The following is a 20,551-nucleotide window of genomic DNA, read 5'->3' as shown; positions in this document are numbered from 1 at the left end:
AAAGGTGGTTGATGTGCATAAAAATCGGAAAGGACTAATTTAAAATATAGTCAACACTGAAACCAAATATTGTTTCTTTTATGGAAACTATTCGATTAGTTCGCGAACTTTTTGATCACCCCTCTTATAATGAAATGTTAAAATTTTAACTTGATGTGTTGACAATTCACAAATTATTATCAAATAAAAACATTATATGACCACCAAGCGCTGTTACCATTTTGGTTCATGACTTCTACACAATGCCATTGTCTCTCGACGTTCGCTCCCTCTACCTCATACTTTTTATATTGATGAGATGTAAACTAATTTAAGGCATAAACCTGTTTTTTAAAAAGATTTTACCAGGTAATGAGCAGCTGCTTTCAATGCATATGATATACACAAAAGGAAAGTACAAATACCAACATATTTTGCTTGTCAGAGTTCAAGCACCAATGATTCGTATATCAGATGCATAATCCCATCTGTTTTGATGTCTATATATTGCCTGTGTGTATATATATAATTGCGCTGAAACACCATATTTGGTATTTAAACTGAGGGCCAAAAATTTTTAGTAAAATAGGTGAGCTTAAAAAAATCAATATGCATGATCAGAAAGCATCATTTTTTCACAGATCTATCTTCAATGTACTGATACACACACTTGTAATGTAATGCAATCTTCAAAACAAATCAAATTTTTTTCCTGTTTTATTTCCCTTCAATATTTCGAATTCACAAGAAATGCATAGTTTGTTCAATAAGATCACAAAACTTTCTTGTTTTCAAATGAACATTTAAACTGTTTGTTAGACACAACTGACATACATTTTATAACAAAAAAGCAGCCAGTCAAATGAAATTTTTCTTCAATCTTCGGCATCTTCTCTCTGGTACCAAAGTTTAACATCTGGGTTTGAAACCAACATGAGATGATAGGACCAGGATGGAATTTACCTCCCCTTAGGTGCCTCTTTACCTCCCCTTAGGTGCCCCTTCATTTGAAGATCCATGTTATATTGATTCCTGACATGCCAAGACTTACACGCCTGTAAAAAATAATACTTTTATGATGAGATTTGACTGAACATCACTATATGATAAAAAACAATAACAGGTATTTACAGTTCATTTCTGAAACTAAGTTTATCTTTCCTTTCACAATATGTGAGATATGAGCCATGTACTGAACATTTCTTATAAACTTTGGGCAACAATCATCCCCTCCCCCTTCAAAAAAACGAAAAAAAATATATAATGAATGATATTTATACATCAGTCTGGTGTCAGATGTCGTAAACAAGTCACACTTCTTATAAAACAACTTACCCTAGCATTCCATGTTCTTTAGTGTCAATGTGATGTAAAAACAGCAACAAAGCTTGAAACATGTTGTTTCTTCCCTGTTTCAAAATAATAGAAAAAAAATTGTATGTAAAAGCTGTGGCTATGTACATGTATATAAACAATTTCAAAGGAATATCATGTAACATTAGTTTATGGTAAAGTGACACATCAGTTTTGCCAGTGTGGCACAGTGGTTAAAGAGTCTGCTCTAGAGTCACAAAGTAAGGAGTTGATCCTTGTTCCATGGGTTCGAATCTCACTGTGGGAAGTGGAGACCTGTCCTTCGGATGAGACCGTATTAATCAAGGTCCTGTGTCTCAGAAGGAGCTGGCACGAAAATGATCCCATATACTGCTCAATGGATGTAAAAAAGTACAGGACAAAATTTGCAGCTTTCCACCAGCAAGTGGTGGCATCTCCATATGAGTGAAAAATTCTCAACACACTAACAAATAAATCAGTTTTACCTTTGGTAACTTGTGAACTGTCTTTCCAAACACAACTTGAAAATGAGGTGGGTTGATGGACGACTGATATATACAGACTGTGTCTTCTTTGTCTAAATCTGTCAACAAATTTTTATTTAAAACTTTTTTTATATCATACAAAGTGAAACAACACAACTGTCACATAAAGCATAAAACTATCTTGAAAATTAAACATTTTCTCATAGGTCTCATTAGGAATTTTAACAAGTTGACAGAATTTTCACAATTTCATTTTAAATCTTTCTACTGTAAATTAAAGTTCTCAATTGGCAAACCTTTTATTTGCAAAACTGAATTTTCGATTGGCAATATAAATGCATTTGTTTACACTGCATATAGATGTAAAGTACATATCTGATGAATTAGCTGCTATTCATTGTTTTTAAAATAAAACTACTTAAAGTAATCATGAATGCTGCAAAAATATAATTTTATGTTTAATTTAGCATTGAATTCTTGTTGGATTGCATATGGTATGGATGTTTTAATAAAAGAAACTTACTGATGAATATAAATATATATTATATATATTTATTTATTCACCAATCAAGGGCCCTCTGGGGGCATATACAATTAAGAAACAAACAATATTATCATGATTATAACAATGCAAAATTGACTTGATCCTCACAAGTAAAAGTTCTCAGATTTGAAGTACTGATATACAGGATAGTTCACAGTGAAATATAAGCATTACATATAATATAATAATATCAAAAAATCATAGATTAATATCATCAAATGCAGCACCATATATGGAGAAATCCAAGTATAAACAAGAGGCCCATGGGCCTTATAGGTCACCTGAGCATCATGCAACAACTTTCAAATGATTGAATTTGGTTCATGTTTTAAGCTAGATGCTATGACATTCACAATTTTGAAAGAGGCTCCATTGCTAATCATAACTATACACTTAGCAATTGTTAAGTTTGTTTACTTAATACCCATAAGCAGGGTAGGGTAACAAAAAAGCATGTCAACTAATCAGTAATATTCAGCAATAATCAGGAGTGCCCTTATCACATATGAACCCCTGACCCTAGGTCTACACATTGCACAATTTTTGAAAAGGCACACTTGCTTATTTAAAACGTTCAATTAATACCAAGAAGCAGATTTCAAACAATTCATTTTCAGTACATAGAAGTATAGCCCCCCCCCCTTTGGTATCCCTGACCCAGGGGCCTTGAAATTCACAATTCTGGAAGAAGAGCCCTTGCACATCATAACTATATAAATAGTTCATCTGCTTATTACCCGGGAGTAGAGAAAATGATTTTCATAGATGTAATGTATTATCACCATATAATCATGATAGAGCCACACCCTAACACCATAATCCCTGACCATGGGGTCATAAAATTCACAATTTTGGTAGAAGCATTCTTACTCATCATAATTATGTCCTTAATTAGTTTATTTAATACCTAGGAGTAGAGAAAAGACTTTTCAAAGAATGAATGCATTTTCACTATATAATCAATAGAGCCCCGCCCTAACACCAGAACCCCTGACCCTGGGGCCATAAAATTCACAATTTTGGTAGAGGCACTCTTGCTCATCATAACTATGCACTTAGTTAGTTTATTTAATACCTAAGAGCAGAGAAGAAGATTTTCAAAGATTTAATGCATTTTCACTATATAATCAACAGAACCCCACCCTAACACCAGAACCCCTGACCCTGAAGCCATAATATTCACAATTTTGGTAGAGGCACTCTTGCTCATCATAACTATGTACTTAATTAGTTTATTTCATACTCAGGAACAGAGAAGAAGATTTTCAAAGAAATAATGCATTTTCACTATAAAATCAATAGAGCCCTGCCCTAACACCAGAACCCCTGATCCTGGGGCCATAAAATTCACAATTTAGGTAGAGGCACTCTTGCTCATCATAACTATGCACTTAATTAGTTTATTTAATACCTAGGAGCATAGAAGAAGATTTTCAAAGATTTAATGCATTTTCACTATATAATCAATAGAACCCCACCCGAACACCAGAACCCCTGACCCTGGGGCCATAAAATTCACAATTTTGGTAGAGGCACTCTTGCTCATCATAACTATGTACTTAATTACTTTATTTAATACTCAGGAACAGAGAAGAAGATTTTCAAAGAAATAATGCATTTTCACTATATACTTATTTAGCCCCACCCTAACACCAGAACCCCTGACCCTGGGGCCATGAATTTCACAATTTTGGTAGAGTACTCAATGCTGATTACAATCATACCAACAGTTTGACTGCTTGATGTCCAGGAGTAAAGAAGAAGATTTTTAAAGATTGCACTAATTTTAGTGGTTTTTGCCCCACCCCCCAGGCCCCAGGGGGGCAGGGACCATGAAATTCACAATTTTTGTTCCCCTTCATCCATAGATGTTATATGCCAAATTTGGTTGAAATTGGTTTGGTGGTTTCAGAGAAGAAGCTGAAAATGTTCAAATGTTAACGCACGACGGACGACGACGGACGAAAACGGATAGCAATAGGTCACCCGAGTTTACTCAGGTGACCTAAAAAGGGAAAAAACCTTGTAAAGAATCATGTGTTCTTACTAGGTTCGTCAGGAGTTTTAATGAAGTGTTGTGAAGTGAATGTTTTTCCATCAGGATATTTGGGTTGTGCTGGAAGACGAGAGTCCATGTATGTACAGAACAAATGCATAACCACCTGAAAACAGAATTTTCAAGTTATCTTTTTTTTAAATAAAATATACAGAGAAGCTCAAGAAACTAGATTGTCTTAGTGTTGTACCACACTTGCAGTTCAAGATGACTAAATTGTCTTAGTGTTGTACCACACTTGCAGTTCTTAATGACTAAATTGTCTTAGTGTTGTATCACACTTGCAGTTCAAGATCTTTAAATTGTCTTAGTATTGTACAACACTTGCAGTTCAAGAAACATGGAGATATAAATAAACGTAAAATTAGGGTAACCCTTTGACAAATATTTTTTCTTCTTTTTTTTTCAAATTGAACGTAGTGTATATAAATAGGGACATGGCTTTCAGTCACATGAAATAGTTTACACGAGTTGAGAGCTACATATATATTAAAACATGAACAAAAATCATGGAAAAAAATATTCGCTTGACAATTTTTTTTCAAGAATTTTGGTATATTATATCGAAAATTATTTTAAACTTTTTAAAAGGAATGTGGTATGATATTTTTACACAAACAATTTCAAAGAGAAATATTAATTTTGCAAAATATTACAACAATCTGAAGTTTTTGGTCTTAGTCGTAAGTTACTCTGTAAAAGGGGCCCCTGGACTCTGTACATGTTATCCAGTTCTAGCAAATAAAATGTTATATGGGGGGGGGTATTTACCGCAGCGTCTGTTGGCAGGTGCTCTCCCCATTCTTTCCCATAGTCTCCTCCCGAGTTCCAGCAAAACTCACTCATACAGCCATCTTTACCTAGGTCTACAAGGAAAATACAACAATTGCATTAATTGATATGCCCTATTGTAGATTTGGTCATAAAATATATTTAAACTCCTTGTTGTATGAGCAAATATTATTTTAAAAGAAATATCACAGTATATAAATCAAAGAAGAACACATACTGTATAAGTGGAAATTTTAGCAAGACGCAAATTTAGCGATTTCTACCTAAGAACTGGTATTTTATTTTTTCAAGGTGAAGTAATTTTAGCAATTTAAAATGCTAACTAAAGAAGATATTACAAATAATACACAATTAATTTTTAGCTATATTCAATTTTAGCGATGTCAGCACCCTCGCTACTAATGCCAAAATTACATCCTTGCTAAAAATTCTACTTATACAGTAGAAAATTAACTATTGCACAAAGAGTAAATTTGTTCCTGAGTAAGAATTCTTAATGAGTAAATTTCTTGCCATGTAAACACTAATAAAAATAAATACTTATGTATACATCACCTTTTATTCTTTTGACTAGATATTCCTGATTTGATGAGAAGTCCAGATATGGAACAACTGCATTTAATGTTGGCACATAAGGACCTTTAGTCAAAGCCAGCTGCTTTAGAGTGGAAACTCCAACTTCTGTAAATGGTTAAGATCAGAAAGATATGTGATGCATCAATCATAAAATCGGAATTTTGTCTTTAATTACGGTACATTCCTTATTTTTTTGAATACTTATTATCGCTAAATGACTCTTTTACGTAAAATCGTTAGAATAACAATTTTATTCCTATCCCATTTAATGATGTGTATATTGAATCTAAATATTGCAAACCAACTATTTTTCTTCTTAAATATCTGTGAGTTTCATGACATATTTTAGCTCGCAAATATTAATTGTTGTGAACCATTCATTTTGCTTTGTACATGTATTTGTTGTAAAGAATATTTCCTCAGTCACAAAAATTATTTGTTGCAGATTGATTTCAATTTGTGAATCCTGAATAAAGGATGGAACGGATAAAATTTGGTTTACAGTAGCTACTAGAAGCATATTACCGGTAGATAGAATGTTCTATCGTTTAAATGATAAATGTCCTACGGACCCGGTTTAACGATAGAATTCGTTCCGTGTAGCTGTAGCAAAAGAAACACGGGCAATAACTCGTACTCTGCGCATTTACTAAGAACAATCTAGAGAGTTCTGAATGCAAACATGGCGCGTAAATTCGAAGCGAAAAAAAGACGTTGAGAAAATTGGTTGAATTCTTGTCTTTATTTTGTTTGTATTTTAGGTTTAAATGCATATGCAACCTCAAAAAGGTTTGTTACAATTAATTTGGCAGTTATTTTGAGTGCAAATTTTTTTATGTCCTTCCAAATCGTTTCGGAGCGATTCTTCAATTTTTGCTACATTGTGAGTCTATGGGAGGTATTCTAACTGTGGCGAGGGCTTGTACCGAGACACAGTTAGATTATTCTAACTTGAGCAGGGATCGACACTAACTTTTAAACCATAGTTGTCAGCAGGGCTAACCATTTTGAATTTCTACTAGCCCTGTTCATGTATTAGTTGTCCAGCAGCCGAAGGCTGGTGGCCGAGTCGCGAAGCGACGAGGGGGGTAGGTGCGGGAGGGGTTTTCCCCTCCTGCTGGTGGGGGTACGGGGGGCTTCCCCCGGAAAATTTTGAAAATAGAGATGCCAAATCCTGCATTCTGGCTGTATTTTGGGTAGAAATTATATGCCACTCTATGACTGTACCTTAGACATTCTTCTATTCAAAAAAGTCCACATATATAATCATTTTGGGTATTTCGAATCACCTTTAAATTTTACAATTTTGACATACAAAAAAAATAATTATAAACGTTTGAAAATAGATTTGATAATTATTAGATACATTGTGTGTAATTGATAAATATTTTTGTTGCTTTGAATGAGTATTTAGTAAAATTCTTAGTAGCCCTGCAGGGCAAGTTTAAAGGCATGTTTGGTAGCCCAACCTCAATATTCAGTTGTCCCGGGCCAGCGGGCTACCGTTAGTGTCGAACCCTGTTGAGGCATATATATTGTAGGACCTCCAACCCCTCCATAAGTGAAGTCTTTATCATCTACAATGTACAACATTACACATTAGAAACCCTACCCCCTATTTCTGTGTCCTCGGATCCAATTCTCCGCAAACCAGCATTTACTTCCTCTATTTCTTTCCTTAAAGGAGCTACAATGGTCTGGCATATCCACTAAATTCATAAGAAAAAAATATGTATCAGCAATACATATTATGATATACAATCAAAATCAGTGTTTAATACCCTATTATTAAACTAGTATTACCCACCCCCCCCCCCCAAAAAAAAGACGTTAAAAAAAACAAGTTCACAATTTAAGTATATACACAACATAAAACAACTTTATCTATTCGCTAATTCAAAGTTAAGGGGGCCACTATTGGTACAAATATATTTTAAACGGTATGAACTAAGATCCCTTGTCTTAACAAGAACAATAACTCCTACCTTTCTCAATCTCTCTGTCCACAGAAAGAGGTCATCTTCTGTCACTCCTCTTTTACTCCACACCTACATGTAAATAATATACATTACACAAAAAAACCGCACTCAATCCAAAATATCTGTGATAGTTTGGAAAAGTCAATATAAAAGCAATGTCTGAAATGCTGAAGTTGATTTTTTTTTAACAGTACAAATACTTTTGTTTATACATTAAACTTTTGAAATTTGCAAAACAAATCTAACTTGTGTCATTTATTTTGAAAATAAAAAAAATCCAAGTTGTGTTCATGCATTAAAACTAAAATGAAAACGATCAAATCTTAAGCCTCCAAATGATGTGCAACCATGACAAGACACATATAACTGCCCAGTATAAAGATGCTATTTTTTCGAAAATATCATATTTATGGTAGGGACTGACAACCAACCAATCACAAGAATGAATATTATTATCAGCATCTTTTCATATTCAATAATTATTATCCAATTATTGATGATTCCTACAATAACTTTCACTGTGCATTGTGGAGAGGGGTCATAAAGGATATAATTGCTACCCAATCCGTTTATATGTTATAACTTAATAAAATGTGTTCAAATCAAATCAATAACTTACATCATCCCCACTGAAGGAGTTTGATTGGTCGTTGTCGACATTGGGCGTGGCTGAGGAGTGGGAGGAGCGACTGGCCAGCTGGTAGACATACTTTTTAAGTACGTGGGTATAGTCCATGGCCGACCGTCCATAATTCCAGAAGGAAGAGCCACCAGAATTCTCTGGTGAACCTAAAAAAAAATAAAAATGTAAAATAAAATCAAAAATTTTTTTGTAAAAAAATTTCTTGATTAGCTGATCAGAGGTTTCAACTCTTAATAGGTTTTAGCTGATCAGAGGTTTCAACTGCTAATAGGTTTTAGCAAAAAGCAAATACATCTAACTACTTTTTTTCTTAATCTTTATGCATAATTATTCAGTATTACTTAAGGTTTTAGCTTACTGATGGCTGCTTTGATAAACTCTTTTTCATCATGTTCTTTGAGGTACTTGCTAAGTGAATGAAGATCTGTAATTCTGTCCAATGATGAAGATGCTACTCAAGAAAAGAAAAATAAATGCTTCAAACTTGTATTTCTTGTCTAATTCTTAAATAGAACTGTCACAGGGTGACAATTACTTGTTTTTATTTTATTTAGTATAATTATTTAGTACAGCTGGTATAGTAAGTCAGTATAATAGATAGCTGTAGTAAATTCCTTCATTCATTCATTCATACCTGGTCATTCATTGTCATCGTGTTTGTATTGTATTCTGGTTTGTCCGGTGTTCCGTGTCACGTGAGTGTTTGGTTGTCACGTGATTGTCTTGTGGTTTATTTTTATCCTAGGTGTGAGTTGTAAAACCAGTATGTATGGGGTGTGGTAGCTATGTACGCATGTATGAGTCCTGGTATATATACTTATGCACGGACTATTCCTTTTTAATCTTGACGATACATTATAGATGTTCTCCTGCGAGAAATCTATGTTATATAGCAGTTTACCTAAGAAATTCCTTACGGAACCTTAGTACCATGGTGTAACTGGTAAGAGTAAATTAATACTAAGTCTTATTCTTATTTTAAACTATTGAAATTAAATAAATATTAGTGTGTGTGAATTTGTACGAGTGTGTCATTTTCATTGCAGGTCACCTTCATTCGTACGTTCGTTTGTACTTCATTACTTCATTTATCATCGTTCCTGCAAATTGTCATCCAATAAATATATGAACCTTTATTGAGGAACTGTGTTGAATTATTATTATTCCCTGAGATTGGGAGACCCGTGACAATGGCGCCCAACGCTGGTTTAACTTAGGAACCAGGCTGAATCCTAAGAAGAACGTCTTTGAACTATTAAAGGTGACCAGGCCATTTCTACAAACAAGTAAGCGGTTTTCAGAGAACAAGTGAAGTGCTTTTGTGTTATGAAAATTTGTGAAAATTTATCTTCAGTGTGCATATATGAAACAGAGCTCTATGTGATATCCATTCAATCCTGAGAAATTCAGCGCTGGAAACACTGAACACCCGTGTCGGCAGTTACGAGCTACACAGGGACTACTTTTACACCGAGCGCTTCGAGTAAGCAGTGTGACGTCACAACTATTCATGGATACCTCATGTGGCCGAGACGAGCGATGTTTTGGTGGATTATCCATTTAATTAACATTCTTGCCAAGAACTGTGTGTGCTGAACGATTCCTATAAACGGATAGACGCGGCCTATTCTTGGACAATCTGGAAATCGTGGTGGACTTTTCTATTTTGACTGCAGTTGACTGTGTGTGTCAGATGTTCTATTTTTAAACATTTCTACTTTCACTTTGTAGATTATTGTTGTTTTTTATGTAATATTTGTTTCATTTGTCATTTGATTGCATAATTCATTCATGTGAGTCAGTATAGCGATTGAGAGTGTGTTAAACAGCCTCAAAAGTTTAAAACTCCTAAATAATTGAGAAAAAAAAGTAAAGGGAAGTAGCTGGATTTATAGTAAGACATAGTACAGAGACTTATCTTCTCTACTAACATTTTATTTGCACTTGGTATTAAATTGGTGTGAAAAAGCAGAGAGAAATATTTGTGAGACAGAGCTTTACTCTATTTTTGTTTCAGAATAATCAATTTGGTTTAAATTTACAAGTTTCAGTGTTGACAGGTTTTGCGTTCTGGAGGTTGTGTTGAGTGTCATCTTTGTGTTGATCATCTTTGTGTTTCAGGATTCATCAAACTCATTATTTCATACACCATCATTATTATAGATGTAGATTTAAGATTTATTAGTGTAGTTATTTAGAGCAAGATTTAGAGAATTTAGGCTCGAATTTTATCTAGAGAATTACAGGATTCGTGGAAAGTTATACTGATACTTGAAGTGTAAGTGACACTGTTAGAAAAATGTAGTGGTATTGATCATTAGTTTGAGATATAACTTTGTAGATTATTTTTTTTTACAGGGTTTATTACATTGAACTTGATTGTATAATCTATGAAGATCTACTTTACTTTTCTAGTCACAACAGTGTTTATTATAACAATGGCTACAGGTGGAGAGAAAGCATCAGATCATGAGTCCTGGGAAGAAGAGATTGAAAAGGGCGAAAAAGATCAAGAAAAGCTCATACATGATGTAGGTAAGATTGACCCAAAATATAAGGTCATCACAAAGGAAGAGTATGAGTATTTAATGGCTATGAAGGCCAGTACACCTCTGACAGGTCCAGGAAAAGGTTTTCCATTTCCAAGTTCTCCAATACCAGGTAAATTTCAACCTGCATTAAACCCCTCATTCAATATGTCAACTTTGCAGAGTAATTTCAATACGACTCCAAAGCTTCCGACATTTAGTGGCAGTGAGGAACTTCAAAAAGGGGAAGTGACCTATGAAGTCTGGAGTTTTGAGGTAAGGTGCCTTAGAAATTCACAGGTGTTGCCTGATGCTGTATTACTTCAGACAATTAGAAATTCCCTCAAGGGAACTGCAAGGTCAATGCTGATTTCACTCGGTGAATCAGCTACAACGAGTCAAATTTTGGAGAAATTAGAAGGGTTTTATGGAATGGTAAGTAGTAGTGAAACTCTAATGCAACAGTTCTATAATGACTGTCAGAAAGAGAATGAGAGTATTGTGGCTTTCGGTTCTAGGTTAGAATCTACGCTATGTAAAGCAATCAAACAGGGCCACATAGATGACATTGCAAAAGATACAATGCTATGTAGTAAATTTTGGACTGGATTGAGAAGTAAGTCATTAAGAAATTCTACTAGATATATCTACGCAAATATAACAGAATTTCAGGTTTTGCTCAGAGAAATCAGGAAAGTAGAGCAAGAAGAGATCAACATGGAGACTGTGAACAAAGATGCCAAGTCTGCAGCTCTCCATAGCAGATCAATAGAAGCTAGCAGAGATACAACAAATCAAGAACTTCTCAAAGCGATTAAAGGTATTGAGAGAAGACTGGAAAACTTGGAAAAGAAACAAGGTAATGTAAACAATTTTCAGTTTGTGGGGAGAGGAAGGTCCTCACAAAGAAGATTTTACAGAGGACAAAGTAGAGGTAGAGGTTGGTCTAACAGGGGTAAGTACACAGATCAATCAAATCAAGGTTACCCAAAAGAGTAATCTCTTCTGTTGTGGGGCGAACGGAAGAGAGTACTGATTTATGCCCTAAAGAGTTACAGGATAGGATGATAGGTCCAACAAATGAAGCATATGTCAAAATTTGTGGGAAGGAGGTTTCAAGTCTGATAGATAGTGGTTCGATGGTTACAACCATTTCAGAGTCATTTTATAATTCTCTGGAGAACAAACCAAGTCTACATGAAATATCTGAATTTAAATTAGATGTTTATGGTGCAAATGGGGACAGTTTGCCCTATTTGGGTTATGTAGAAGCAGAAATTGAAGTTCCATTCATGCAAGAAGCATTATTTATTCCAGCATTGATAACTCGGGATTCAAGCTTCAATAGTAGAGTTCCGGTTATTATTGGGACAAATGTTATTAGACTTTGTGTAGATTTTACAGGTGAGTGTGAAGAAGCATGGCAAACGGCTATTAACACTATGTGTGTTAATTGCTGTGTACCTGTTAAGACAACTAATAAATATCCTATACATTTAGCTCCCAATGAAGTGAAATACATTAGAGGAATGGTAAGAAACATGGAAGGGACAGTGAAGACTTTAATAACAGAACAGCTGGAGAACAGTCAGGCAGGAGTGGTAGTATGCCCTCGACTGGTAGCGTCCAGTAGTACAGGAAAAAACAAAAGGGTCACAGTTAAGGTATGTAATATCTCGGCTAGTGCTGTTAAGATACCACCCAAGACGAACATCTGTAGTGTGAGTCAGGTAAGAGTAGTAGACACCTGGAATCCACAACATGCAGAGACCAAACCAGTCAAGAAGAAGGATTCCACTACCAGATCATTAGCAGATTTAGGGATGAAGGTCAACACTGACAAACTCTCTAAGGGGGAGGTAAGAGAAGCTTTGCATACTATTGGAAAATGGCAACACTTATTCTCTACATCTCCTACAGACCTAGGGAGGACAGATGTGGTCAAACATGAGATAAACCTAACCACAGAAATACCTTTCAAGGAACCATACAGACGCATTCCCCCTGGTATGATTGAAGAAGTTAGGCAGACGTTGAAAGAGATGTTGGAGGCAGGGGCCATCAGGAAGTCGAGCAGTCCCTACTGTTCTAACGTGGTTCTATGTAGAAAGTCAGACGGATCCTTGAGATTTTGTATAGACCTGAGGAAGCTTAACAACAGGACTATCAAGGATGCGTATACTCTACCCAGAATAGAGGACACTTTAGATAGATTGGACGGATCAAGGTATTTCAGTAAATTAGATTTAAAGTCCGGCTACTGGCAGGTCGAGATTCGTGAGGAAGACAAGAAAAAGACAGCCTTTACGGTAGGACCATTAGGGTTCTTTGAATGTAACAGGATGCCGTTTGGTCTCACCAACGCTCCTGCGACATTCCAAAGACTAATGGAAATGTGTATGGGTGATATGAACCTAAAAGAATGTTTACTTTTTCTCGATGATATTCTAATTTTCTCGAGTACATTTCAGGAACATCTGGTGAGGTTGGAATCAGTTTTTCAGAGATTGCATGACTACAAGTTAAAATTGAATCCAAAGAAATGTGAATTCTTCAAAAGTCAAGTTCGCTATTTGGGTCATGTAGTTTCTGAGAAAGGGATTATGACTGATCCAGAGAAAACATCAGCTTTAGAAAATTGGCCTGTTCCATGTAATGTAAAGTCATTAAGATCTTTCTTAGGGTTTACAGGGTATTATCGCAGATTCATTAAAGACTACGCAAGGATTGTAAAGCCCTTGAATGATCTGCTGATTGGACAACCTACCAACAAAGCAGCAAAGAAAAACAGAAAGAGAAAGAAAGCTGAGTGGAAATGGGGTGAGTCAGAACAACAATCTTTTGAACTCATTATTCAGAAGCTTACACATCCTCCTATTCTTGCTTTTGCCAATTTCTCTAAGCCATTTATTTTGAACATAGATGCAAGTGTTAATGGTTTAGGGGCAGTTCTGTATCAAGAGCAGGATGGTAAGGAGCGTGTTATTGCATATGCAAGTAGGGGTTTACGGCAATCTGAGAAACATTATCCAGCACATAAGCTTGAATTTCTGTGTTTGAAATGGGCTGTTGTAGATAAATATCATGATTATTTGTATGGCAATCATTTTGATGTAAGGACAGACAATAATCCTCTTACGTATGTCACCACAACAGCCAAACTTGACGCAACATCACATCGATGGTTAGCATCATTGTCAGCATATGATTTTAAGATAATGTACAGATCAGGTAAGCTCAACAGAGACGCTGATGGGTTATCAAGAAATCCCCCTAAACAAGAACTGTTTTCAGATGTGGTTAAAGCTATTTCTCAGGCAGCATTGGTAAAGGTAAATCCCCTAGCAGAGAGTTGTGTTATTGGTAAGTCACTAGAGCCTGAAAATGCTGAGAGAGCTGAGACATCACAGAAACTAAGCACTGTGAATTGGGAACTGGAACAAGGTAACGATTCTGTTATAAGTAGGGTCAAGGATCTACTTCAAAGAGGAATCAAACCAACTGGAAAAGACCTACAAGAGGAATCAAATTCAGTCAAGTTACTCTTAAGGGAATGGAAGCAACTGGTGATTGAAAGAGGAATCTTGTTTAGAAAAACTACTGTTGCTGGAGAGGAGATACGTCAGTTAGTTTTACCAAGTAAGTATAAAGACAGTGTACTCATAGGACTTCATGAGGATATGGGTCACCAAGGACGAGACCGAACGTACTGGTTGGTACAGCAGAGATTCTACTGGCCAAACATGTATACAGATGTAGTGGAAAAGGTAGAGAACTGTGACAGGTGTATGAGGTTTAAGACGAGAGAAGTACCAAGGACAGGATTGGTTTCCATTTTTACATCAAGACCTATGGAACTGGTTTGTATGGACTTTCTGACTCTTGAGAAATCTAAAGGTGGGTATGAGAACATACTAGTCATTACTGACCACTTTACGAGGTATGCAGTGGCTGTTCCGACCAGGAACCAATTAGCATCTACTACGGCTAAAGTACTTTACGAACATTTCATCTGCCATTACAGTTTCCCTGAGCGTATACATTCAGACCAGGGTAGGAACTTTGAAAGTTCAGTTATCAAGGAACTCTGTAAGATTGCTGGAGTAAAGAAGAGCAGAACAACTCCATACCACCCTATGGGAAATGGGCAAGTTGAAAGGTTCAACCAGACATTGCTGAAGATGTTAGGGACGTTAGACAGTGAACAGAAGCACGATTGGAAAACTTATGTTTTACCTTTAGTCAACGCCTACAACTCAACAAAGCACGAGACAACGGGATTTTCGCCTCATTACCTGATGTTTGGGTGGAACCCTAGATTAGCGATCGATGCATATCTTGGATTGGAAGAAACACCACAAAAGACCAGAAGTAGGGAGAATTATGCACAGAAGCTGAAGAAAAGACTAAACTATGCATACAAGATGGCCAGAGGTAACATTGGTAGAAACAATGTAAGGTATAAACAAGGTTATGACAGGCAGGTCCGTTTTGAAAAATTAGAAGTTGGAGATAGGGTTTTGGTAAGAACATTAGTATTTTCTGGTAGATCAAAATTAGCTGATAAGTGGGAGAGAGATCCCTACATGGTAATAGAACAGCCTGTTTCAAACATCCCAGTCTATAGAGTCAAAAATGAGATATCAGGAAAAATTAGAACATTACATAGGAATCTTTTATTACCTTTTATGTGCATTACAAAATCTTCGAATTTAGATCAACATTCAGATAACAGGGTCCCGAACGCAGTACCAGACCAGGAAGTTGCAGAATCAGAGACAGAGTCCGAATCTGAGGATGAGGAAGTTTTGGTAAGGCATAAAAGAGTCAAACCTAAACAGTATATATCTAGTGTTTCAGATAGGTCAAGGTCATCCAAGTCACTATCAAATAGAGAAGCATCGACTAGAGAAAATACAACACTGAACCGCACAGAGCCATCAACTAGGGAGACTTCAACAAGCGAAAGTATAAAGTTAACCCACATGGAACCATGTATTCCAGCTAATGTAGTAGCAGAGCCCCGCAGGTCTGCCAGAACCAAGAAAGTACCAGATAGGTATGGTTCCTGGGTATCTCCCATAGAGACCCAGATTTGGTATGTATAAATAGGGAGAACGTCACAGGTAATCAGGATGTGTGTATATAGATTTAATATGTTGTTTTTATGTTATGTTTTTATTTCATCTTGGATAGAACTACTATGATTTAACTTAAGATTTCACTTACAGTGACTTAGTTAATTATGTATGGTGTATATTGTAGTTCATAATTTTATGATTAGTCATTAAGTCTTATTATTTGATAGTTACTTAGTGTTGATAAGACTTAAGTTAGTGTAGATAAGTTTAGTAGTAGAGTATTCTCTTTAAGAAATGTCAGGAGACATTTTATTAAAGAGGGGGAGAATGTCACAGGGTGACAATTACTTGTTTTTATTTTATTTAGTATAATTATTTAGTACAGCTGGTATAGTAAGTCAGTATAATAGATAGCTGTAGTAAATTCCTTCATTCATTCATTCATACCTGGTCATTCATTGTCATCGTGTTTGTATTGTATTCTGGTTTGTCCGGTGTTCCGTGTCACGTGAGTGTTTGGTTGTCACGTGATTGTCTTGTGGTTTATTTTTATCCTAGGTGTGAGTTGTAAAACCAGTATGTATGGGGTGTGGTAGCTATGTACGCATGTATGAGTCCTGGTATATATACTTATGCACGGACTATTCCTTTTTAATCTTGACGATACATTATAGATGTTCTCCTGCGAGAAATCTATGTTATATTAGCAGTTTACCTAAGAAATTCCTTACGGAACCTTAGTACCATGGTGTAACTGGTAAGAGTAAATTAATACTAAGTCTTATTCTTATTCTAAACTATTGAAATTAAATAAATATTAGTGTGTGTGAATTTGTACGAGTGTGTCATTTTCATTGCAGGTCACCTTCATTCGTACGTTCGTTTGTACTTCATTACTTCATTTATCATCGTTCCTGCAAATTGTCATCCAATAAATATATGAACCTTTATTGAGGAACTGTGTTGAATTATTATTATTCCCTGAGATTGGGAGACCCGTGACAGAACTCAGAATAAAAGATTTTTGTAATTCAACCACCTTTTAAATACTTACCTGCAGCATTTTTCATGGTTTGTGACAGGGAATGTCTGGATCTAAGCCCACTGGTGTCTGCTATTCCAGTCATCCCTGGTGATCCTGACATAAATCCAGACAAATTAGGGGAATACCCTGACATATGATGAGTAAATCCAGACACATTAGGACTAGGTGTAAACACAGTCCCTGGACTATAACTTGACATATTTGGACTGTATCCAGATGGATTCGGACTGTAACTGGATATGTTGGGACTATATCCTGATAAATTTGGGCTGTATCCAGATAAATTAGGACTGTATCCGGATACATTTGGACTATATCCAGACAGATTTGGATTGTATCCGACTATCTGTGGACTGTAGCCTGAGACATTGGGGCTGTATCCAGACAAGTTTGGGCTGTATGCAGACATTCCAGGACTCGTAGAAAATTGTGAGAAAGGTGTTCCTATTGTTCCACTGTGTGATCCCTGTTTAGGAAAAAAATGACAACCATTTCAGATTGAAAGTAAAAAAATATACATACAAATAGAATTTTCTTTAATTTTGAAATTAAAAAGAATGTAGATCTAATAATAAGAATCATCATGAATGACATGGACTACGCCATAAACAAGACAAGGCAAGCACAGGAACCTATCAATGCTAAGGCTATCTAGATTTAATTCCTTGGTTCTCAGGCCAATTTTCTCCAAAACAGATGCGGGAGGGCGGCATTTTATTTTTCATTTTATTGGCAATAAATTAGATGAGGGAGGTATATTTTTTAATTTTAATTTCCGAATTTTCTTAAACATAAAGATAATTTTTTAAATCACAGATATACTTTCCATTTCTGGTCAAAATTTCTGCTTTATCCATTGCTTAACAACGTGTAAATATCGTAGGTAATGTCCTTGAATGTATTTTCAAGCGAAGGAGCCAAAATCTCATGGTAAATGGCTACCGGAAGTAATATATGAATACTAAACTACGAAACAAATGAGGTCGGAAATTTTTTTCCCGGATTGGTCTCCGCAATATCAACTTTTTATTTTATCAAAAATACAATAAAATCGGCAATGCGGCTACCTCAAAACAGATGCGCGCGGGCCTGAGAACCAAGATTTCAATTTTATTTGGCCTAACAGTTCTAACTAAGCTGCTTTCTTTATCTACTTTTTTGTTTAACTGAAAGGAACTACTTTTTAAAACAATTATTCAGCCAACAAAACTCTGAATACTAAATACATTACCCTGTCAAAACTGCCCTGGGAGGAGTATGGTGAGTAGGTGATGGATTGGCTGCTGTAGTTAAGGGACCCTGACCCCAGGTTTGTGGGGGTCAGCCTCCCACTAGACGAGCTGGACTGAGCGGTGGGGGTGGACACGGAGAACACTAGGCTCCCCTCACTGGACAGAGACCCCGGGGACTTCTGAGGAGACACCTTAAATCCTAGATCTGTATCCCCCATAAAAAAGGGGAAAAAAATTATATCAATTTACAAATTTTTATATACAAATTTCTTAATGTCAATTAAAGTTTAAATGGAATTTTCAGAATGATTTAATGTATATTCCAACTTATGCTTTGAATCTGTGACACTTGTGGAAAATCAGTTTTTTATTTATTTTTTTTTAGGGGGTGGGGGTGATAACAATAGTTACAATACCATGTAAACATATACCCCAAAGTGTTATTATACACACCTGTGTCTTTGATAGCTAGTAGTTGTTTTTGTTCTGGAGTCAGATCCACTGATGTTGAGGAAACAAAGGGTCGTAGATATGTACAGAAATGGAAAACTGTGTTCAGCAGCAGTAACAGAGCAATCACACATTCTGTAAAATAATAAAGGCAAGTACAGAACAATTAAGGGTATAATTATTAAGTTAAGTAGGGGTATAAAATTTTTAAACCTTACATCATGATTATGTACATTCATATGTGTATTTTTGCATATACATTCACCAGAAATTATAGACATGTTTATCAAGTAATAAATTACTGCTGAGTTGAGGCAGGGGTAAATAACTTAACCATACAATGTGTAGTTTTTCTATTTCAAAAAAGCAAAAGAAAGTAGTTAATGTTGCTTAAAACTGAGAGATGTACAATTATGAAACAGTGCAGAAAAAAACCTTTACCTATGTACCAAAATATGGGTGTCTTCAAGTTAAATTGACTTCTTATTCCAAATATTGTCCTGTAATGATAATGTATTGAATCAATTAATACAAAAGCAATAAATGACAATATTTTACTTATTACGATCACTGTACAAAAAACCAAACACAAAAGCATCAACTTTATCAAATTATCTATTCTTCTGAAAAATTAATTTATAAAGATTTATGAATTCATTTTTTAATTACTTGTATGAATAAATATTACATTTACAATAAAAAAAGATTATTAAAGTATGGGAAGTACATGTAAATGCTTATTATTTCAAAGAAGTTAAAAAGTGCCCTCATGAAAACTTGTCGCAATGTAAAGTGTCCTTTTAATTCTTGAATTACCATGCTCTTTTTGTCTAAATTTAACATTTACATTTCACATGTTTCACGTAGGAAGTTTAATTCTTGGATCGGTTCATACCACAGACTGAAAACAGGACAAAATAACCCCCCTACAAGACTTGTAACAATAAGTCCACCTTAGTTAATTATATTTTCTTACAGTTCTAAGTACATGAATGTGGCCAGACAGAGGTTGACGATACACCAGATAAAGGAGGACCTAGCCTGTTTCCAGGTCTGCTGTTTGCTCCAAGTCTTTGTAACCACTGGGTTAAAGAATGTTCCAATCTTTGCCATCCTGAAAAAATGAAACTTTGTTATGTTTCTTCGAGTGTTGGTAAAATGGGTAGGCAAACCCGGGCCGGGGCAAATTAAAAGCCGGGGCAGATCGAGATTTTTCATATTTCCGTCTTCATACTTTATCGATCGAGCTGAAATTTTCAGAATCTATTTAATACACGATTATTAATATTCGCTGCTAAAATTGCACTGAAATACTTTATAATTCTGATTTTATAGGCGATTATAGATTTTCAAGTTGGTAAAATAGGTAGGCAGTTTCCCAATGTCCCAATTTACGTTTTCAGACATATGCTACATAAAAGTCCATAAATTTATGGATAATTCTGGTGTTTAAGAATATATATTAATCATTTATTAATATTTCTTCCTTGGTTATTGTAATATTTACGTAAAATTACATGTTTTAGGAAAAACCGGGTCATTAAAACCGGATCCGATCACCCGGGACAAACCTGAAAATTCCGGAATAATTGTACAGGTGACCTGTTTTTACTGGAGAATGTTTGTCATCTGAAAAAAAAAAATGCAAATCGATTTGTTGGAAGCTTGTGTTTAATTATTTAAATAGAAATAATTTATTTATTAAATTTGCACTAACATAATTAATGCAGAATCCCTCACACTGGCTTTAATATAATCACACACAAGCTCTCTTGATCAATTTGGGCAATACAAAAAGAAGTTAAACAACAGCAAAATGGAGTGGA

The 20,551-nt window shown here is 35.4% G+C and overlaps 1 protein-coding gene across 1 annotated transcript in view; it reads right to left on the bottom strand.

Moving 5' to 3' along the window:
* Window positions 1-670: 670 nt before the first annotated feature.
* The window catches only part of LOC134236146 (transmembrane protein 209-like), a 38,586-nt gene continuing 18,705 nt past the window's right edge, over window positions 671-20,551 (bottom strand). Inside the window, exons 2-16 of the mRNA XM_062718321.1 lie at window positions 19,702-19,839; window positions 19,167-19,225; window positions 18,729-18,860; window positions 18,275-18,480; window positions 17,053-17,509; window positions 8,748-8,840; window positions 8,366-8,535; window positions 7,753-7,815; window positions 7,380-7,476; window positions 5,747-5,872; window positions 5,171-5,265; window positions 4,391-4,505; window positions 1,800-1,897; window positions 1,315-1,388; window positions 671-1,034 (exon numbers count right to left, since the gene is read on the bottom strand). Coding sequence (XP_062574305.1) covers window positions 983-1,034; window positions 1,315-1,388; window positions 1,800-1,897; window positions 4,391-4,505; window positions 5,171-5,265; window positions 5,747-5,872; window positions 7,380-7,476; window positions 7,753-7,815; window positions 8,366-8,535; window positions 8,748-8,840; window positions 17,053-17,509; window positions 18,275-18,480; window positions 18,729-18,860; window positions 19,167-19,225; window positions 19,702-19,838 — 1,974 coding nt within the window. The 5' untranslated portion in view covers window position 19,839 and the 3' untranslated portion in view covers window positions 671-982. The remainder of the gene's footprint in view (window positions 1,035-1,314; window positions 1,389-1,799; window positions 1,898-4,390; window positions 4,506-5,170; window positions 5,266-5,746; window positions 5,873-7,379; window positions 7,477-7,752; window positions 7,816-8,365; window positions 8,536-8,747; window positions 8,841-17,052; window positions 17,510-18,274; window positions 18,481-18,728; window positions 18,861-19,166; window positions 19,226-19,701; window positions 19,840-20,551) is intronic.

Source organism: Saccostrea cucullata, unplaced genomic scaffold (assembly GCF_032062105.1).
Source record: "Saccostrea cucullata isolate Sc308-1 unplaced genomic scaffold, CSIRO_AGI_Scuc_v1 ctg765, whole genome shotgun sequence".
NCBI lineage: Eukaryota > Metazoa > Mollusca > Bivalvia > Ostreida > Ostreidae > Saccostrea > Saccostrea cuccullata.
This window is presented reverse-complemented; position numbering and strand designations above follow the sequence as displayed.